The sequence below is a fragment of the Ziziphus jujuba genome, chromosome 11 (assembly GCF_031755915.1).
Source record: "Ziziphus jujuba cultivar Dongzao chromosome 11, ASM3175591v1".
Lineage (NCBI taxonomy): Eukaryota > Viridiplantae > Streptophyta > Magnoliopsida > Rosales > Rhamnaceae > Ziziphus > Ziziphus jujuba.
The window spans coordinates 11,411,698-11,428,492 of record NC_083389.1 but is presented as its reverse complement, the minus strand read 5'-3'; the positions used below and the strand labels follow the sequence as shown (position 1 = coordinate 11,428,492).

The 16,795-nt window shown below is 32.9% G+C and overlaps 3 protein-coding genes across 5 annotated transcripts; 1 reads left to right on the top strand and 2 right to left on the bottom strand.

Moving 5' to 3' along the window:
- Positions 1 to 416: 416 nt before the first annotated feature.
- LOC107403745 (adenylosuccinate synthetase 2, chloroplastic) lies at positions 417 to 3,403 on the bottom strand. Its single transcript, XM_016010656.4, has 4 exons — positions 2,953 to 3,403; positions 1,574 to 2,266; positions 982 to 1,293; positions 417 to 809 (listed from the first exon to the last, which is right to left on the bottom strand). Exons 1-4 carry the CDS (start codon positions 3,259 to 3,261, stop codon positions 639 to 641), a joined length of 1,485 nt encoding a protein of 494 aa, XP_015866142.1. The 5' UTR covers positions 3,262 to 3,403; the 3' UTR covers positions 417 to 638.
- LOC107403748 (uncharacterized) lies at positions 3,328 to 6,117 on the bottom strand. Of its 2 annotated transcripts, XR_003053863.3 has the most exons (5): positions 5,648 to 6,117; positions 5,431 to 5,486; positions 5,264 to 5,325; positions 4,552 to 5,091; positions 3,328 to 3,475 (listed from the first exon to the last, which is right to left on the bottom strand). XR_003053863.3 is itself a non-coding variant. In XM_016010660.4 (4 exons), the coding sequence occupies exons 1-4, from the start codon at positions 5,790 to 5,792 to the stop codon at positions 4,641 to 4,643; spliced, it is 714 nt and encodes a 237-aa protein (XP_015866146.3). In that variant the 5' UTR covers positions 5,793 to 6,117; the 3' UTR covers positions 4,441 to 4,640. The 2 variants fall into 2 exon arrangements, 1 of the variants encoding a protein (XP_015866146.3); XM_016010660.4 differs by lacking the exon at positions 3,328 to 3,475 and having other exon boundaries at positions 4,441 to 5,091.
- A 2,803-nt stretch (positions 6,118 to 8,920) lies between these two features.
- LOC107403754 (1-acyl-sn-glycerol-3-phosphate acyltransferase 2) lies at positions 8,921 to 14,501 on the top strand. 2 transcript variants are annotated; one of them, XM_016010668.4, is made up of 11 exons: positions 8,921 to 9,366; positions 10,063 to 10,185; positions 11,015 to 11,054; positions 11,185 to 11,258; positions 11,552 to 11,611; positions 12,115 to 12,192; positions 12,302 to 12,460; positions 13,239 to 13,364; positions 13,529 to 13,621; positions 13,820 to 13,906; positions 14,023 to 14,501. In XM_016010668.4, the coding sequence occupies exons 1-11, from the start codon at positions 9,286 to 9,288 to the stop codon at positions 14,263 to 14,265; spliced, it is 1,164 nt and encodes a 387-aa protein (XP_015866154.3). In that variant the 5' UTR covers positions 8,921 to 9,285; the 3' UTR covers positions 14,266 to 14,501. The 2 variants fall into 2 exon arrangements, with proteins under 2 accessions (XP_015866154.3, XP_024924137.3); XM_025068369.3 differs by lacking the exon at positions 8,921 to 9,366 and adding an exon at positions 9,509 to 9,675.
- The last annotated feature ends 2,294 nt before the right edge of the window (positions 14,502 to 16,795 follow it).

The following is a 16,795-nucleotide window of genomic DNA, read 5'->3' as shown; positions in this document are numbered from 1 at the left end:
TGTACCACCATTTTTTATTATTTTGTTATAGGAAATTTTAAATTTTGAACTTGTATACGAAGCAACATCATTTTCTTTCTTTCTGCTTTTTTTTTTTTTTTTAAATCTTTCTTTTCTGCTTTTTTTTTTTTTTTTTTTAAATCTTTCTTCTTTTTTACTTTTTCTTTATGAAATTCATTTTCAGATACAAATTGCCAAAACACATAACCCACCACCTCATTTGGATAATAATTCTCGGACAATTTTAAGATAAGCAGTCAGCCATGGTTTCTGCAGGTCTCCTGAAGCCGTACCCTTTCATTGCAAATTGTAATTCATGCCACCATATGTGACCTTAAATCAAATTGGCTCCGCAGCTTTGCTAGATCACTCATGCCAGCAATTGTAATGAGAAACTTTAAAACGAATCCAAAAGATTGAGACCACCCAAAATCTAGCACTTTATTAAGCAGTGTTCTTCTGGTGCTAGAAAAAATCAAAGACAAGAAGAAGAAGCTACCAAGTATCCAACTACCCAAAAAAACAAAAACCATCAACCCTGAAAGATCAGAGTATTGCCTAATATTGTTGCCGAAGAAAATAAATTCTTTCAAAGCACCATAAGCTTTTCAATCTTACATCTCTATGTAATAGTGAAATTATCTAAATATGAGGGCGTCTCGTCCAGGTCCGATGCCGATGTAATGAACGGGCACACCTACAAGTTCTTCAATCCTTTCTACATATTGACGTGCAGCCTTCGGAAGGTCAGAGTAGTTTCTGACAGAAGATATATCACATTTCCATCCAGGCAATACTTCATATTCAACCTGACCACATAACAAACAATTGCTTCAAGAGGAGTTCTGCAAGTAGATTTATATTTAACAGATAAACAAGAAAGTAATATAAAGTCGAGTTTTGGATATAGAAAACATAATCTTTTATGTGATTAAACAGTTTATGTCAAATAAAGTTTGAAGCAGAAGTTGAAAGACTTACATTCAGTTGTTCAAGAAGATTGAGATCCGATGGGAATGATTTGACCGGTGTACCATCTATTTGCTTATAAGAGACCCCCAATCGAATCTCAGGAAACTCAGACAAAACATCGAGTTTGGTGAGATTTAAAGCAGAAAAGCCATTAATCTGACAGCAGTATTTCAATGCAACTATATCTAGCCAACCACAACGGCGGGGACGGCCAGTGGTTGTGCCAAACTCCTGCCCAGCAGATCTGAGAAGGTCACCTCCTTCCCCCAAGAGTTCCGTAGGGAATGGACCAGAACCGACTCTTGTAGTGTATGCCTTTACCTGCAGAGGTAAACATCAAGTTGCTAACCTTAATTGATTATGTTAAATACTTCCTTTACACTAAATGCAACACATTTACTTGGATAGACAATTGTTTAGACTTGCTAAAGATGCTCACTATAAAAAATAAATTCCGCATAAAATTTTCTCATACATGAAATCCCTTTTTAAAACAAAGCACAAAGGTTGAGGAGAATATGCTTGTCAAGGAAACATTAAGAACAAAGCCAGAAAAATAATTTCCTAGCTAGAGAGAAAGATCTGTAAACCATGCACTTACCACTCCAATTAGGTCTCCCACAACTCTTGGTGCAATGCCAAGACCTGTGCAAATCCCACCAGCTGATGGGCTAGAGGAAGTCACAAAGGGGTATGTTCCAAAGTCAATATCAAGCATGGTTGCCTGACCTCCTTCGACCAAAATCTTCTTCTTCTGAGAGATGGCTTCATTAATGACATACACAGTATCAGCAATGAAGGGTTCCAACCTCTCAGCATATCTCTTGTATTTTTCAACCTCTTCCCTGAGCATGTCTGGACCATAGTTAAAACCTCGGAATCTTGAAGCAGCATCTGATAATAATACATCAAGCTTCTCAGGGAAAGTATCCATGTGTCTCAGATCACATACTCTAATGCCATTCCGAACAACCTTGCTAGAGTAACAAGGTCCTATTCCTCTCTTGGTAGTACCGATAAGAGATTTAGCAAGCTCAGATTCTCTAAGCCCATCCACTTCCTGATGAAAATCAAATAAGAGGTGGGCACGATCAGAAACTAATATCCTCCCCTTGCAGGAGACTCCTTTAGATTCAAGGCCATCAATCTCTTGAAACAGCCCCGGAAGATGAACCACAACTCCATTCCCAATAACACATAGAGTTTCCTCATTTAAAATACCAGAGGGAACAAGGTGCAGGGCAAACTTCTTTCCCTCTGCATTGTAGATTGTATGCCCAGCATTAGCTCCACCCTATTACCAAATAACACCAAGAACGGTTCAGGATAAATAATTTGTAATCTAAATATACAAAGGCAATCAATAAACCACATACCCAGCTAGCCAACTGCATAACTGCATCTAGACTGTAAAAAATTTTTGTGTGACCATGCAAGGATTGGAAAAAAAAAAAAAAAAAAAAAAAAATCTTTGAATACAGCAATTTCAACAAAATGAACAAAAGGGATATCAATGAGCTGTTATTCCAAGTCAACTGACAAGATTCTGCAGCTTACAACCATAACCAAAGTTGCAGGTTTCACGCCTTTCGTTTATCAAGGACAATCCATCTCTCCAAAATTTAAATAAAAAATTTTGATAACAAATTTTAATCCATTTGGAACACTCTAAATATGATTTTGTAAACATTCATAGAGAAAACCCTCTATCTTGATAAATATGATTTTGTCCTCTAAATATGTCACAAAAGAAAAAGCAACCAAGCATACTGGACAAGGCTAGCCAAGCTAAGACTCAAACATCTCAAGGCCTAGTACACTTGGAGAAGACCACCAAAAAAATGATGACCCAGCAAAAGAAACAATTTTTTTTTTAAGAGAAATTAATATCTTTCACCAAAAAGTTAGAGTCTTTTTAGCAAAAAATTAAACTTTTTTTCATTTTTCTTACACAATCTGGTATGAATGTTTGTATCGTACCTGACAACGAGCAACGATGTCGAAGTGTTTGGCCAAGATGTCGACGAGTTTGCCTTTGCCTTCGTCTCCCCACTGACTACCCAACACACCAGAGACCTGACTCAACGATTCGATTCGACTCAACGCTTGGGAGGCTGACTCGGCCACCGCCGTTAGGGACGAAGCCGAAACGGGTTTGACGGAGGAGCAAACGACGACGTCTCTTGGGCGAGAGAGCACGTCGGTACGGAAGTGGGTCCCGTAGAAAACCCTGCGGCGAGTCGTGGGTAGCGGGTTGGTTTGGAGTGTTGTAAGGGATGAGAGGTTCATTGTGGAAAAAGAAAGCACCAGCAGCCGCAGCCAAAGGCCCAAAAAAACACGAAGAAGACAATAATATAGAAAGAGACCGACTGAGATTGAAATAAAGGAGAGGGTTTTCTTTTTCTTTCTTTCACCGCACGTTCCTCGTTGATTGTATAAATTCAAAGAGACAAGCACATATTCTCTCCCTCCCCCACTTTGTTTCTATGCAGTGTGCTTTACCCTTTTTCCAAAAAAAAATAAATTAACATTTTAATCTGAAAATACTTATAAAACTTTACCATTCTTAAAAATGAAATGCAATGATTGACTTTTTTATTTTTTTGACAGATTTCCAATTATAGAAGGGTTTATTTTAGGAAATCATGATCATGATTTTATAAATTCAGTTAGCATTGTGTACACCATATCACATGCTTTGCTTTCTAATGAGACAAATTAAAAATACATGGAGTTTCCAGATTAAATTAAAATATTTTTTTAATTTTTTTTTTAAAAAATTATTATATAAAGAGTTTTATGAAAGATAATTTTTTTTGACTATTATAAAAGATAAATGAAATATTTTATTAATAAAAGCAAAGTTTTGCCATAATACATAGCCATTAACTATTTATAATCCTTTTAAAAAAGCTAAAAAAACTTGTTTTAATTTTTTATTTTATTTTTTTTTTTTTTTGGATATTTTATCACCATACTGGTATTCAAAATGTTAAAATAAACATCTCCATGGGTATCTGTTCTTGATGGGAAAGAGCCCAATTCCTCTTCCAACAATTCCCAATTGGAATTCTAATCCCAATAATAATAATAACAAAAACTTTTTGTTTTTGGTAATAATAACAAAAACTTTAAAATATACATAAATGCATGCTTTTCCACCCTGTTTTAACGTCTAGATTTTATTCCTATTTGACTCGTTAAATGCCAACTGGATTTAAATGCAAACCAAGTAATGAGCTTAAACGGTTTAATTCAATAAATTCTCTCAAATCTTAAAAAAGTTACCTTGAAAATATTTTCTAAAGAAGTTCTGATAAGAAAAAAAAGCCATAATTGGGTGTCTTTTTTATATTTTTTGACAAAGGGTGTCTTTTTTCTAACGAACCAAAACCGCCATCATTATGAATTTAAAAATTAATTGTATTTTTTATTTTAATATTTCTTAACACTTTGCAATCAATTGCAAACAAAATTATAGATTTGCTTCTGCCCAAAAAATATAATAAAAATAAAAAAACAAACATTATATTGATTTTGTAAACAATTTTGCCAATAGGAAAAGTTCAAAGTTCGAACCTATCTCACTCAAATGCATCCTAAATCTTGTTCAGATGACAAGCTCTGTATAATTCCTCTGCTTTTCCTCTGTTTCATTGCTTTGCTTTTTAGACCTTCCCTTCTCTACCAATGAGTGGCATTCTCTCTCTCTGTCTCCCACCTGGCAATTTCTCTGGCATCCCTTTCTTCGAACTCTTTGTAGCCAATTTCTTCATTTCAGTGCAGAAATCTGAAATCTGATTCAGAATTTCACGTCCAGATATCAAATTGCGCATCGATAAAGTACTCTTTAGCCGAGGTTTGGCACTCTGTTTTAATGGATATTTCTCAGCTGGCTCATCGATTACTTGCTTCTTCTTATTTGTCTTCTCTGTAATCTGTGGCTTCAAAAAAGCTTTCTTTGTTTTGGGTCTTTCAGATTGAAGTGTAGGAATCGAAAAGTTTGGATCTTTATTCTCAGTGTCTTCTTCATTGGTATTGCTTGAAAAAATTGAACTTTCTGTTTTTAGGAGCTTTGTATTAGGAAATTCTGCAGCTGATGAAGCTTTCTTCGCATCTCTGAGATAATTAAAAAAAAAAAAAAAAAAGGGTAACAATTAAAAAGATTTTAATTCTGAATTTGATAGCTCTTGGAGACGTATAGCAACGAAAAAATTGTAGTTACAGATTTTGAAATTTCCCCTGATTTTCAAGCACTATGGAGATATTGGGGTTTTCAAATTCGTTGTACCTGCGATTTCTGTCCATGAATGGGAGGATTTCAGCCATTGTTACGGATCTTAGGTGCTTCATCTGGAAGAACAAGGTTTGTATCAATCAGCAAATATCCAAACATGGAAAATTAAGAATTTATTCTCTGTTAACAAACGGATTAAAATTGGTGAGAACAAACAAAACCTTTGAATTGCGTTTGGATTTAACGAAATCTTCTGCAGTCTTTGGATGCTTACAATCTGGAAATCAGAGGAAAACCATAAATAAACTGTAATTTGACCAAAAACCAATAACGATTTACAACTCTCTCTTTTTTTCTTCTTTTTTTCTTTTTTTTCTTTCTGATTTGGGTTTCTAAGCAACCAAACAGAGGGCTTAAGAGACAAGGGTCCAAACAAACCCGACTTGCAGAACCAGTATTCATCATCAACCACCTCATCTGGAGCAGAAAGGTCGACCCATTTAGGCGCTATGATCTTCTCGTACGTTTCATCTTCCTCGAATATTGATTCGATGTTGTTCCAATCAATGTTCTCCGGTTCCATTTCTCTGACCAATTCAACCAAAAATATAAAAATAAAATGTTAGAATTGTAGATGTAGAGTGGGAATTGAAGAATTATCGAACTGTTAAAGGCAATTGAAAAAAAATAAAATAAAATGAAAATTGAGCGAGCTCTGTCTCAATTCTGTGGGACTTCGCGAGACTGGGAATCGATGGAGACGATAGTTTGAGGAATTCAAAAGATGCAAAACAGTGGGGATCGTAAACTAATGTAACGCTCTTTTTTAAAAAAACATTTTTGACCGTTGGGACTTAGGGAGGTTTGGCTTCAATTTTCTTTCCTCTTTTGTTAAATTGTATTTTAAAATACATATATATATATGTATATATACACACACATATGTATTGTCTATCTAGTCCAGCTCATCTCTTCGGTTAGTGTTTGGAAAATTGGTTCAATTTCCGTACATTTACATCTTTTAGAAAAAATCTGCATGCATGACTTTAGAATTAATGCCACCTGGCTGCCACCGGTGGCAACCAATACATACATTTATTTATTTAAAAAGAAATCAATCAAAACAATTTTTATTTATTTACGTTATGTTTTCTTAAAAATAAATGTATAGAAAAATGCAATTCTCATAGGTACAGAGAAAAATTCACTTGTTCATGTCACTGGTGCAAGGACACGCCATAATTACCTTGTACAATAATCTTGAATAAATTCAAATATTTGTTTCCTCTTTGTTTTATAGATGTGTAAGCAAAATATTGTTTACTTTATAATTTCAACGTGGAATTGCCTTCATCTTACACGGTTATACACTTGGCTATGTTAGTAATATAAATATTCACGAAATTAAAAATTGTTTTTATACCTTATAAATTAAGATTAGCAATTAAATAATTGCTTTGTTTTGAGAATTGTTGTAAAATTAATTAAATGTAAATTTAATTAGAGGTTCATTAATAAAATGACTCCTAGTATTTACCGAAAGCGAATTGGATATTAAAAAATTGATAGAACCGGAAATTGATGCAAGATTCATTTTTTGTTGGCCAATCGATGCTAACATTTGTTATTTGCCTTTTTTTTCTTTTTTCTTTTCTCTCGAAAGAGACACATCTTTGGATTGAACAATGTTACAAAAAAAATAATATAAAATAAATAACACATTATTGAACAAATAAAATGAAGGTGGTAAAATTAGAAAGCATGCTTGTAGACGGTATCTATAATTATTATATAGATCTATTCTTCTATATCTATTTTTTTATATAGTATATTTGATTATTAATCATTATTATTATTATTATTTCCTTTTGAGGTAAGATTCTAGAAATCTATCAACGCAAATTAAGATCTAGTACATTATTTGGGAGGAAAGAGACAAGCAACTAGCTATCGAAGTTTGATGAAATATATAAATCAAAAGCCTCTCTTTGTTGTTAATTTTCAAGCCTATGAGACATTGACAGAAACTCTGAAAAATATCATCCTAAAAAGCTGCAACCAAAAATGTATCATTGAAAGAGTGGTCGAAAATGTTTATACATAGACAAAAAAATCTGTGGTCCCATTCACTTTGAATGAATTTTAATGCCGTTGAGAGTGGTTGAGGCTTGAGAGTCAATGTATGCATAAATGAATGTAACTTTTCTAATAAAATTGATAAAGCCTAATTGCTAAATACAGGTGAATCAGGCAAAATTAGTTGGCCAACCTTAATTAAAAGTTGAAACAAAAAAAAAAAAAAACTTTTTTAAGATCCATCAAAGATTTCAATATCTTAATTGTTGCAGCTCTTATTGTCTCAACTAATATTGAAAAATGAGTGCAAAATACTTTAATTTTCACACATATGACCTCACATTCATACCCGTAAACACTCACAGAGCTTCTTTTTTTTAAAAGTGTATTTGGTTACTTTGTGGACCTGTAATCATTTGGATGACTTGAAGTTTGAATTTTGTGATGGGAATTTTTAACGGAGTCAATAAGTAAAAGACCAAAAACCTTGCATTATTCAAACATGGGATTTCCTTTACCTTTAGAAGTGGCGTTCTTTGGTCTTGCACCCTTCCAATCAATCTCATCCAATTGCCTAATTGTCAGGTGGATTGGAATTTGCTCTTTGTTAGATTTTCTTTACAATTTTCCCAACATACATAACATGCCAAACCTTATTTGGACAAATTACAACACATAGTGTGATAACATTTTTCATCTAGACTGTTTCAAAAAATATATATATATATATATAGTATATAAATTGTTCCTCTTTATCTAATATACTGAATCAAATCCAAAAATTAATTGGCAATTTAAACAGTTCTCCAAGGTACAAAACACTATATTGATATGACATAAAAATTGGATAATTTTAGGCAATCATTCAACATGGGTTTTATAGCATTTAACTTGTACGAAGATAGGATAATTTTAGGCAAGCATTCAATATAGGTTATAAAGCAATTAATTTATATATATATATATATATATCTCACTTCCTCTAGAAAAGAGAGACCAAAATGGCTATGCTTATCCTTTAATAAACTAAAACGACATGGCATATTCAATGACGGTGATCCCCTTAGTTTCCGTGCCATCTGCATATCATGTTAATCTGAATCACCCTTCAAACACAAGAAAGCCTCACACTCTCACACTGCCAAGAAATTTTCCAAGTGCTACACGCTAAAAACTTCACATCACATGCCCTATCGCCCATTTTAACCCTTTTTTTTTTTGTATGAACTCTTTTACATAATCTCTAAAATTTGGTCCAAAAATAACATTATTAAGGCCACGTCCATAATAGATGATAATGGTATATATTAAAAGGCAAATTTATATTTGGACCCATCATCCGAGGAGCATTTTTGGATCTAAGCCGACCCACATAGACATCCACGTTACCCAATTGCGGAGAGCCGACCTCCACAATATTGTCAATATTTTTGGTTTTGCTTTGAGATTTATGATAATACTAATAATAATAATATTTGCTTCTCTAAAAAAAATAAATAATATAACTTTTTTTTTTTACAATAATAGTATAAAAAATAAAAATAGAAAGAAAATGGTAAAAAAAAAACCGAAAAGCCGGTTAATTTAATAATTTTCACATCAAGGCATCAAAAAGCAACGGGATGGGCTTGGGGCGTGTCTGGTTTTTATAATTGAAAATCGAAATGGGAAACGCCGTTTATTAAACACTGCTTCTTTCTTCGTCGTCTTCTTCTTGCTTCGCTCACTTCCAATCCTTTTAACTCTCAGTTCTCAAAAACACCCGAAAGCTCTCCTCCATTTCTAATCAAAATCCTTATTAATTACTTCTTCTTTTTTTTCCAATTTTATTATTCAAATTTCATTTATTATTCCTTTTTGTGATTTCTCAAATCCGTGTTTTCTTTATCTCTGCAAAACCCATAAATCTCCACGCCCTTAGTTCGTGAATCCATTTATTACTGTTTTTTTTGTTTCTCTTGTTTTTGTAAAGCTTAAGTGGTGGGTTTGTTTAGGGGGGCATGGCGATTCCAGCGGCAGCTGTCGTCGTGCCATTGGGCCTTCTCTTCTTCATGTCTGGCCTCATTGTCAATCTTATTCAGGTTGCTTTCTCTTACTTTTTTTCTTTTCTTTTCTTAATCTTCTATTTTCTTCTCTTTGTGCATCTTTTGCTTTGCTTTCATTCCGCTTCGTTATTCAGTGAAGATTTGGTTTTATTTAGCTATTGATTGGTTCAGCTTTGGGTTGTTTTCCGGGAAAGTCTCTTGCTTTATGCTTTGGTATTATATTCCTTTAAAGGGGAGGAAGGGATTAGAAAGCTTAGATTAGCATATGTTTCATAGTTTAGTTTTATGGGGTTCGTGGTGTTTGCTATGATTTTACCGAGTAAAGGAGTTTTTCTATTTTCTGAAGTGGGTTTTCTGAGTGGATTTCAGTGAATCTATGTTTTCTTTCCCCTCTATCTTATATTTCAGCCTCTCTTTATCTCATGCTTCATTTGGTTTCTAACAAAATGCGAGGAAGAACAAAAAACAGAAAGAAAAAAAAAAAAAATGTTTTTACATGGTTTATATCGAAACCCCTTTGTACCCTTTGTCGGTTTCAATTTCTCCCTCAATTTAAGTGGGATTAATTTTATGTTAATATTAAGAAATTTTTATAGCTAATCTACTTATCTTTCATCTGCTTTCACTTAACTAAGATGATTCGACTTTTGAAATTTCTGAATGTTAACCGTGCTTGTGTTAAGTCTTTAGTGTGCTCTGCTCAATCTAACCTTGCTTATCCCTCATTTTCAGGCAGTTTGCTTTGTACTTATTCGGCCTCTGTCAAAAAGTACATACCGAAGGATCAACAGAGTTGTGGCAGAATTGTTATGGCTGGAGCTTGTATGGCTGGTGGATTGGTGGGCTGGCGTTAAGGTGTTTTCAGTAGTCCCTCAATCATGCCATTTTATTGATGTTTACATTCTTTAGTGCGATTAGTTTACTTTACAGTGACCATTTTTGGAGCCAATGGATTTATTTTGATGCTATATGCATATTTTTCCTATTTGTTCACAAACCCACATTGTTGCGATGCACCGTCACTGATTACTGTTAATGTTTATCGGTGGGAATTGTTCTTCAGTGCATGCCTGCTGAACTCTTGTTATTGTATCATGGTTGCAATCCTATATTTGGTATGGTTTATATCAACTTCATACTAAGGTTGATCCAAGCGGTTCATGAGAATCAAATTTAAGGAAAGTAGTCATGGCTAAGGAGCAACTAGGAGGTGTAGTTCCTTTAGTGTAGAAATTTGAAGTTGAGTAACAGAATTTTCCTCAAATGTTTGTGAGATTCCAAACATTAAGCTGGTACTTGTACAAACGCAAGGGTGTGGTAGCATACTTGCCTTTTGGATAAGGGGTTGAGTTAGTTTGTTTTCTATGAGACCAAGAAGATAGGTACAAAGTGATGAGGAAGATTAAATATCCCACGCTCCCTTTGGAATTTATTTTCTTGATGGTGTTATGATGCTCTTACTGGTTGGTTGAGAGTCTTTAAGAAATGGAGAAGGTGGAGTGATGATGGGCTGACATATCACTTACTGCGTTGATGATATGTGCCCAAAAGAGTTTGGCGCTTATAATTTTTTCCCTTCCCATTAGAATCATCTCATTAACTGTTTTTCAGCAATTAGGGTGATTGTACTTTAGAGGATTTTTTCTTATAAATTTAATTTTTGTTAGTTCAATCCTTGTTGCAGATCCAAGTATACACAGATCGTGAAACTTTTCGCTTAATGGGTAAGGCTTAAATTTCATTTGACCAATATTTCGCATGTGATGTCTCTTTATGTTCAATACTAGGTATAAATTTCATGTTTAAGACTCTGCTGGATAGTTTATTTATCTGCTTAAATTTTGTATTTTACAGGTAAAGAGCATGCACTTCTCATATCCAATCACAGAAGTGATATTGACTGGCTTGTTGGATGGATTTTGGCTCAGGTGCATAGTTTATACTTAAGATCGCATATGTGCATTTAATTGCTGGAAACCAAATTATCACATAAATTTATGCTCAAAATATGCTGATACATATAGGAGGCATAATAATTTAAGTTATTCTATTTTGAATGATGTTTTATAGGAATGCCTAATGAGATCATACAGTACACATACTTTCCTTTTCTTATGAACTATAAGTTTTCTTGCTAGTTTTTGATTTAGCATTCTTTGTGCTGTTCTGAGTTTATATTAAATTTTACGCAGCTGATTAATTGATTGCTTTGCTTATGTAGCGCTCAGGTTGCCTTGGAAGCACTTTAGCTGTAATGAAGAAATCATCAAAATTCCTTCCGGTATGGCTTAACTGACATTTCTTTCAGCATGCTTGGAAGCTTCCAAGGCCTGATTGTTATATTCAGTTAATAATATTCTCTCAGTGTTAGACTTGAAGTATTGGGTTTTGTGTCTTAGGTGGTTATATTTTAAATTAGTTGTAGTCATCTATAATATTGGAAGTAAGAAGTTGAGAAATACCTTATTGTATAGTTTATATCCTTCTGTTCACTAGATCTTTAATCTCTAACACCTGGGTGCATTTCCTGATGTTTTCAAAGCAGATGTTATTTGATGCTTTACAATGGTACGTTTTATTAGGGGCTTACTTCTGCTGTATCTGTATGATATTCTGCATGAAAAATGATTGTGGAATAGGGCTTTTCCTAAATATTTGATGGCGTCTTGTCACTTGTTCTTGCTTATTCTCTTTAGTTGTCAGTTACCATGGGTATCCTCATCCACCTTTTTTCCCTTACTTCATCCATACTAGGAGTAAATACTTTGTCCAATATATATGCAGGTCATAGGTTGGTCAATGTGGTTCTCTGAATATCTTTTCCTGGAAAGAAGCTGGGCAAAAGATGAAAAGACATTAAAGGTAAGGGTTCATAAGTACGTGTTGAGGATGTTTATAATCCTTTCTTTTGGGCATGTGTTTTCTTTGGCATTTCCTTCATCATCTCATATGAATTTCCTCTCATCTGCAGTCAGGTCTCCAAAGGCTAAAGGATTTCCCTAGGCCCTTTTGGTTGGCTCTTTTTGTAGAAGGAACACGCTTCACACAGGCAAAGCTTTTAGCCGCCCAGGAGTATGCAACATCAACAGGGCTACCCATTCCTAGAAATGTTCTGATTCCTCGTACTAAGGTGAAGTTTTCATTTATTTTTCTTATGTACTATTTTTCTTTTATTACTTGTAAAGAAAAATATTTGATTGACTGCCTTTCTATTCTCTTGCTTGTTTTTAAAACATTCCTACACCCTTGAAAGAGAACTATCATCCTCCATATTAGCATGTATTAGTGCGAAATTTAAAGGCAGCATGCATCAATTTTTGATGCTTATCTATGTCTTGACAATCACTTGGAACAAGGTTCCTGCCACCTTAGTAGTAACTGATTTTTCTCATGTCAGTTTGCCTACTGTTTGAACCTCATGATTGAATATGGCCAAGCCTTGTGAAAACAGAAGCCTGTTGATTTGTGGCAATTGTGATGTCTTTGGATTAACCTTATTATCGAATGAAAGAAATCTTTAATAGTAGTTGTGGTTGAATCCTTTCTTAGGTAAGTCTATATTGAGGGTTACATTATTGTAAAATTTATTTTACAGTAGCAGAAGTGGGAAACTTTTTCACCAAAAGGAAAAGCAGAAAAGGAAAACTTTGTTAATTGAAGCAATTAGAAACATCAGGTGATGCTGGAGGCTTGATGTTTGACAAAGGAAAAAGGATGGTGGAAGATTATTTGTGTTCCAAATTTCAATCAAGGAGTGAATTGATGTTTCCATGATTAGCAGTGGCTAAGTTTCTACTAAAACATAGGAGCAAATTTAAAATCTTTTTCTTAAGTTTTCCATTCTAGTATCCGATACTTTTCTTCTATATTTAATCTTGAAACATCAATATACTTCCTGTTGCTTTCAGGGCTTTGTTTCAGCAGTAAGCCATATGCGTTCATTTGTTCCGGCTGTTTATGATGTAACTGTTGCTATTCCCAAAACATCGCCTCCACCTACAATGCTAAGACTCTTCAAGGGGCAACCTTCAGTGGTAATTTGCCGTATTTGAAAATCACAAAAGGATGCACCAGTAGTTTACATATTTGGAATATATATCATATAGATTTTAGAAGCTTATGTTTTTCAATAAATTTAGATATATGGTTTGTTTGTTTAAATAAAAGTTCCTGATTGTTGGTCAATACTCTCTTGTAGGTGCATGTGCACATCAAGCGCCATTTGATGAAGGAATTGCCTGATACAGATGATGCTGTTGGACAATGGTGCAGAGATATATTTGTGGCCAAGGTGGTTACTATGGAATTTTGTCACTTGTGATAATGATTTGTGCATGCATGAAATTTATGCATTAAAAAAAAAATGAACAGAAAAGATTAGGGATTAACCTATATCCTGTGATTGACTTATTTATCCAATTGTGCTTGTTGTAATTCATTTTCCAATTTCCTTGTTTTCATTATCTTGCATTTGCTTGTGGGATGTTAGGATGCTTTACTGGACAAACATGCAGCTGAGGATACCTTTAATGATCAAGAATTGCAGGACATGGGTCGACCAATTAAGTCTCTTTTGGTGGGATACTCATTCTACTTAAATCACCTAGTTGGCAACTTGATTCTTTTTAATTCAATTGTTTTTCTTTTCTCTGTTTAAGGAATTATATATTGACTCATTTCTTGCTTGAACAGGTTGTTACATCTTGGGCGTTCCTACTTGTTTTGGGAGCTTTTAAGTTCCTGCAGTCCTCCTCACTTTTATCCTCATGGAAGGGTATTGCAATTTCAGCATCTGGGTTGGCCCTTGTTACAGTCCTTATGCAGATCTTGATTCGCTTCTCGCAGTCAGAGCGGTCTACCCCAGCCAAGGTAGCCCCATCAAAGCACAAGAATGGAGGAGAGCCATCAGAGGCAAGACGAGAGAAACAGCAGTAAAACAATTGACATGCCTAGTGTAACAGAGCTCCATCCAAGGTTATATTTTTGAGAAACTTACTTTTATATGTAGCTTTTATGTTTGTTATGCCGGCTTCATTCGGCTTGATGTCCTTTTAAATCTTATTGGTGAATGTGAAAATTTAGTCTCTTGGGTTTTGTACAAACAGTTTGTATGCATATCGATTCATTATCCGGGCGTTTGGTCAGTCTAATTTTGTTAGACTTTCTTCTGATACCAGGACTAGAATGGCATACATACTTGGCTGTTCAATTTTCTATATATATATATATATATATATATATATATATTATTTGTTGTTTTTTTTCCCCAAGTGTTAGATATATAAAAGATAATAATTGCACTAATATCACGCCATGATTCTATGAAAATTTATCACGTAAAAATAATTTACACAACTATACATGCCCTAATAATCTTAATTAACAAATTACATTAATAAAAAAGGAAAAAAAAAAAAAAAACTTAATTTACAAACTAATCCTCAAATTCTGGTATATTTTTAAAGAAATCTACAAGTAAAGTTTTATCATTGAGCAGGGCTTCAAGATCAGGAATAGGTCCTGGAATGTAGAACTGTAAAGCAACCGGTTCTGAACTTGTGGAGCCATCAGAAGATGGAGAAGACGGTGATGGAGTAGAATCAAAATTCTCGTAATCTGTTTTGGCATTGAAACTGGAATTCTTTTCCGAAATTTCCAATTGTTGTGCACTGGCTGTTGTAGTTGGAGATGTTGGCGTTTTTGTGAAGATGGTTTTGGTCCTGGGTTTTCTAGGATAAGAAAAGCTTAACGAAGATTTCAAGTCGTGATTGTTTTGGATGTAAGAACTCTTTCGGGGTCTTCCTCGACCACGACGAACTGTCACAGCCGGTTTCATTAGGGTTATATGAGAAAAACCTAGCAATTATAGAAACAATGATGAGTCGTGATATGATAATGACATATTCACACATAGAAATCAGAATCAGTAATTAAAATTACTTTACTTATCTAACTAAATAATTTTCATAATTTAAATTTTTACATATATACGTACAATAGAAAAAATTATATTATTTTTAATTTTGATAACGTAAGAAGTAGAAATCACGGGACTTTATGAATGGTCATGTTAGATTTAAAAATCGCAACAAGGCTAGTTTTTTTTTTTTTTTTTTTAATTGTTTATAATCTGTTTATGTTAACTGTTAATTTATAGTAATTATAGTTTGTTAGACATTTTAAAATATTAAAAACTTTAAGAAATGAATTTTTTTAAAAAAAAAAAAGTTAAAAACCAAAACCAACACAATTTGAAGTTGTGTTTAATTTTATGTAGCTAAGATATTTAATTAAGATTTTAATAGAACCATACAAATCCAAAATATTCAATTTAAATTTTAATAAATTCTATAAAAGTAAGTTAGAATTGTATAAAAATCAAAAAAAAAAATATTTAAAAAATTATTAATTTTTAATAATTTTAAAACTAGAAATTTTAGTGGATTTGGTGAGATTTTAAAAGAAAAAAAATATAATAAAAAAGTACTTTTCAAATCCAACCTCCATATTAAGAATTTTAATAAATTTTTAAAGAGTAATGCTAAAGATACATCTAAATCTCCTGAGATATTTATCAAATTTACATATATCAAACTTCTATATTAAAAATTTTAGTGGATTCTTAAAGAGTAATGCTAAAGATACATCTAGGTCTTCCAAGATATTTATCAAATATACGTATGTTATTATTTGATTCATATTAATATAACCCATAAAAACTTTTTAAATGGCAAAAACTAATCAAATAATAATATATGTTTATCTAATAGGATTATACCTCTAACATTATTTTTCTTCCAAATTTTATTTAGAGTCTACTTCAAGTTAAAATATTGCAATTTATATTTCAACTTTCAATTTTTCGGCATTTGGTCCAATTATATTTGTTTTTAGTTATTGCATTTAAACTTTGTTTTCATTTTTTTTATTTTTTTTTATTTTTGTTTACTATCTCATTTAAATTATTAAAAAATATTGAATTATAGGCTTGATCCAGTTGTTAACATTGAAAAATATTCAAACTTCAACGTGAAAGAAAATATCCCCTTCTCAAATTATAAACAAAAAAAGTATATGTGTATTTATATATATATATATATATATATATATTAGAAAGTATTATTAAATTGTAATCAATTAAAACTGAAAGTTTAAAGTAGAGTATATTGCATATTCAAAAAAATTTAATTGGACCAAATGTAACAAATTAAAAATTAGAAAACATAAATTGAAACTTTAAACTTGAAGACACGTAACATGACTCCATACTAGAATTACTAAAACACAATTAATTTTAAAAATAAATAATAAATATAAATACATCAATAGAACTTAAGGAATTTTGTATGTGTTTAAAGAAAGAATTACCTTTAGCTCTTTATTGGCTTCACGTGATGAGATCGTTCTACTTCTCTATCGTGGGGAAAGCCTTGAGAGGCTAAGACAGCTGCAAACAACACCTTTT